This window comes from Lipotes vexillifer, unplaced genomic scaffold (assembly GCF_000442215.2).
Source record: "Lipotes vexillifer unplaced genomic scaffold, Lipotes_vexillifer_v1.1 scaffold1545, whole genome shotgun sequence".
Taxonomy (NCBI): Eukaryota; Metazoa; Chordata; class Mammalia; order Artiodactyla; family Lipotidae; genus Lipotes; species Lipotes vexillifer.
Window position 1 is genome coordinate 668,093 of NW_006789763.1, and position 3,636 is coordinate 671,728.

The 3,636-nt window shown below is 60.3% G+C and overlaps 1 protein-coding gene across 1 annotated transcript in view; it reads right to left on the reverse strand.

Annotated features, from left to right (window-relative positions):
* The window catches only part of GALNT9 (polypeptide N-acetylgalactosaminyltransferase 9), a 94,023-nt gene extending 90,652 nt beyond the window's left edge, over positions 1–3,371 (reverse strand). The window contains exon 1 of the mRNA XM_007462798.1: positions 2,996–3,371. Within this exon, the coding sequence (XP_007462860.1) occupies positions 2,996–3,236 (241 nt within the window). The 5' untranslated portion in view covers positions 3,237–3,371. The remainder of the gene's footprint in view (positions 1–2,995) is intronic.
* Between the last annotated feature and the right edge of the window lie 265 nt (positions 3,372–3,636).

Genomic DNA, 3,636 nt, shown 5'->3' on the forward strand with positions numbered 1-3,636 from the left:
TCTTTCCCTTCTCACTGAGCTTAGAGGTTCTCCAATTCCACTTTCGAAAGACCCACTGTGCCAGTTGCAGGCAACGGAACCAGGGATGCTGTATTTTATGTGCAATTTAAGATATTCAGAAGGATGATTTTTGTCTACAAACATTTTTTCTTGCCTTGAGCACTGAATTTAGAAGCAAACTCTCGTGTACGTACGGGATGTGACTACACTGCATTTCCTTAAAGAATATTTCCCCCCGGGTCCTGTGAATTTGAATCTACACACACCACTTAATAAGTCTTTGCTGAGCTCAACAAGACATCTCGAGTAAAGGTCACTGGACCGGCTAAAGAAAGGATGTGGGGAGAATACCCTGCCTCTGGGCCCCGCTCCCGGGGACAGCCTTTCCGTCCCACCAGCCCCTTCAAGCCAGGAGAGGTATTTCTAGGAAGCAGAGTCAAAGCAAAGGAAATACAAGGAATAAATCAATTTTCTTTGGGTTTCTCCCTCTCCTTTCTAAACTCAGCTGAACTAGCATCGAGTAGAAACTCCAGGAATCCATTTCATATTTCTTGGATCTAAAACACAACAGACACTAGTGCAAAGGGCAGCGGCTCTCGCCTCTTCCAGGAAGCATTCTCTTTGCCGTTCTTCCACATCCTTTAACACGGGAATCGGTGCCAGTCTGAAGGGGTGGGCACAGTTTTCACACAGCTTCTGGTGAACAAAGGTCAACCCCACTCCTGCACTGTCCTATCCTTAGGGACCGACCTGGGATGAGTGTTAGACTGGGGCTCTCTTGTCATTTCCGGGAACAAATACTGAATGACCCCTGGGTAAGATGCTATGCTAGGCACATGGCCTGAGAGAGGAATGCAAGACGGACTCACCAAAGAGAGTGGGGTTGGGGGGAGGGGACAGAGGGACAGAACAGTTGGAGGAAAGGGTGGGTAAAGAGAGGAGGAGAGACGGACATTGCTGGGGAGGAAGGGATTTGCTGAAGGGAAGAGGGAGGAAAGATTTTAAAAGGAAGAAAGGAGGGCCTCCCCGGTGGCGCGGCGGTCGAGAGTCCGCCTGCCGATGCGGGGGACGCGGGTTCGTGCCCCGGTCCGGGAGGATCCCAAGTGCCGCGGAGCGGCTGGGCCCGTGAGCCGTGGCCGCTGGGCCTGCGCGTCCGGAGCCTGTGCTCCGCAGCGGGAGAGGCCACGACAGTGAGAGGCCCGCGCGCCGCAAAAAACAAAAAACAAAAGAAGAGTAAGAAAGGAGAAAGGGTGGGAGGACGGGGAAGAGGAGAGCCACGAAGGGAGGGAGGAAGGAGGGAGGAAGGAGGGAGGAAGGAGGGAGGGCCTGGGGACAGCCCTCCGCTTTCCCGAAACCCTTCCTCGTCTCCCATCAGTGTCGGGAAAGTCGGTCGAGGGTCTTGGCTTTTTCTGCCTCCAAGAATCCTGGTCCCTTCTCACCCTGAAGGGTGGGCAGAACGGCTCTCGGTGCTGAGCTGGCCGTCATGATGTGACACAACCCGACATGCTGCCAGTGTTTTTATATAATCCTCTGGTTTCCCCATAAAACAGACCATAACACCCTGGCAAGTACACTTCAATAAAGCTGTGTGCTATTACTGGGGCACGCCGCCTTCCCGGAGATGAATCACTGCCGGAATGGTCAAGTGGCAGTTGAACCAAACTTTTCTCCCCTCGTGGCTTCAGCTGAGCAGGAGAGATCAGAAAAGCCACGGAGCCCACCAAAAGTACCTCCAGAGAAAAACCAGGAGTTCGGGGGTGGTGAGAAGGTGCTTGGGAAGCCAGAGGACGCTCTGCCTTCCCTGAGCAGGTGGGCACGGCTGCGGACAACTCCTGCGTCCCGGGCGTCACCAAGCCTCAGGTTCAGAGCCGCTGCTCCGAGGCCGGCTGGGCCTCCAGAAGAAAATCCTGAGATGACCCTCACATCGGGCGGGCGCCATGCAGAACAGGCCCTGCCTGTGCAAGCTGGCTCCCAGACAGCTCCTGCCGGAGCCTGTTACTGACGCTGCCTGAGGGGTGTTGCTGGGTCTGCTGATGCAGAAACCAGAATAGCACAGGACAGAGGGGAGCCCACGAATGAGGTAAGCACTAACTTTCCTCCTTCCTCGTTGTAACTTGGCACCGATTGAACCGAGGGGGGAGCAGTCGCTTTCTTCTGCTCCGTTGCATCCCCAAGTGCAAAAGTACCCCCCCCTTCCCCTCACCCTCCTTGACTCCCACTCTGACTCTCAGGGCGACCCACACCTGCTTGGGATGAAACAAGGAGCCCACCTGCGGGAGCTGGGCTTCCTGCAGAAGCTTCCAAGGACTCCAGGGTCTGCCAAGGTAACTAACACCTGCCAAGCCCCTGCTAGGCCCTGGAGTCTCTTCATCCACGAGCCACAGGCTCACGGCCTCAGACGTGGCCCACGACTCTTTGTGGAGTGAGCCCCGAGCATCCCCAGGACAGGGCGCTGAACGGGCCCAGTGGCCGGGGGTACCTTTCTCCACCAACATTTAAAGGACACACCTCTGAAGGGCAGGGCCACCACCCCACCTCTCTACACTTCCTCCCCGAGGCAGGGGGGTGAGTCCGGGCTAAGCTCCGAAGCGCCACATCTCCCGGGGCATCACAGCTCTTGTCCTGGGCACCGCCTGCTCTTAACGCAGGTCCTACAACCTCTAGAAGTCCTCTCACATCCCCTAGGGGGACAAGGCGGATTCCCCTCATGTGTGCTGGGGGAAGGGGGGACGGTACGCAAGGGTCCACTGGGCGAGTGAATGCGTGAGTGGCCAAGCAGGCCAGTGCCCTCTGCCCCACGGAGCCTTCATCGCCTTTGGCCTCCTGCCTAATTCCCTGCCAAGAAACGGGAGTTCGATCCCAGCACTGGTTGGCCATCGGGCCCCTGGGGTCCTCGGAGGTTTTAGCGGTCGGGCGCAGTGCAGCGTCCCAAGCACGGGGACGCTTCCCCCCTGCCCAGCGCCTCCGTCCCGAGCGGGGCGCTAGCTCGGCTCACCGTTCAGCTGGGTGTAGACCACCTCCTCCAGGTGGTCGAGGCGTTGCAGGATGGCCTCGCGCTCCGCCAGCGCGCCCACCGTGGCGTGCCGGCTGCGCACCCGGCGGTCGGCGCTGCGCACGATCTGCACCGGCCCCTCTGAGCGGTCCTGCAGGCGGCAGTACACCGAGAAGAGGATGATGCCCACGAACACCAGGATGTTGACCGTCAGCAAAGTTTTGATCTTCCTGGCCACCGCCATGAACGCGGCTGGAAGCTGGGGGCTGCCTCACCCGCGGGGCATCCCCGTGGGCCCGGCGGCCACAGGAGCCTCCGTCTGGCCCGCTGCTTCGGGGACCATGAGCCAGCCCGGCTTGCCGCGGGCTGGGGGCTGCGGATCCGCTGCGCGCTCTGCCGCCTGTCACCGGGAGCTGTCCCTTCAGCACCGCCCGCGCCGGCTCAGCACGCCCCTCCGCCTCCCGGGTTCCCCACGCGCAGGGGCTGCCCGGAGCCGCGGATGCAGGGGGCACCCGGCATCCTCCGCAGAGGGGCGCGGCCCAGTCTCGGGGGCGGCGGGGCGGGCCTCGGGGCCCGGAGAAACGACGGAGGTGCGGGCCGGCAGGCGCTCGGCTGGCGTGCGGCTCCTGCCCGCCCCGCCGCCA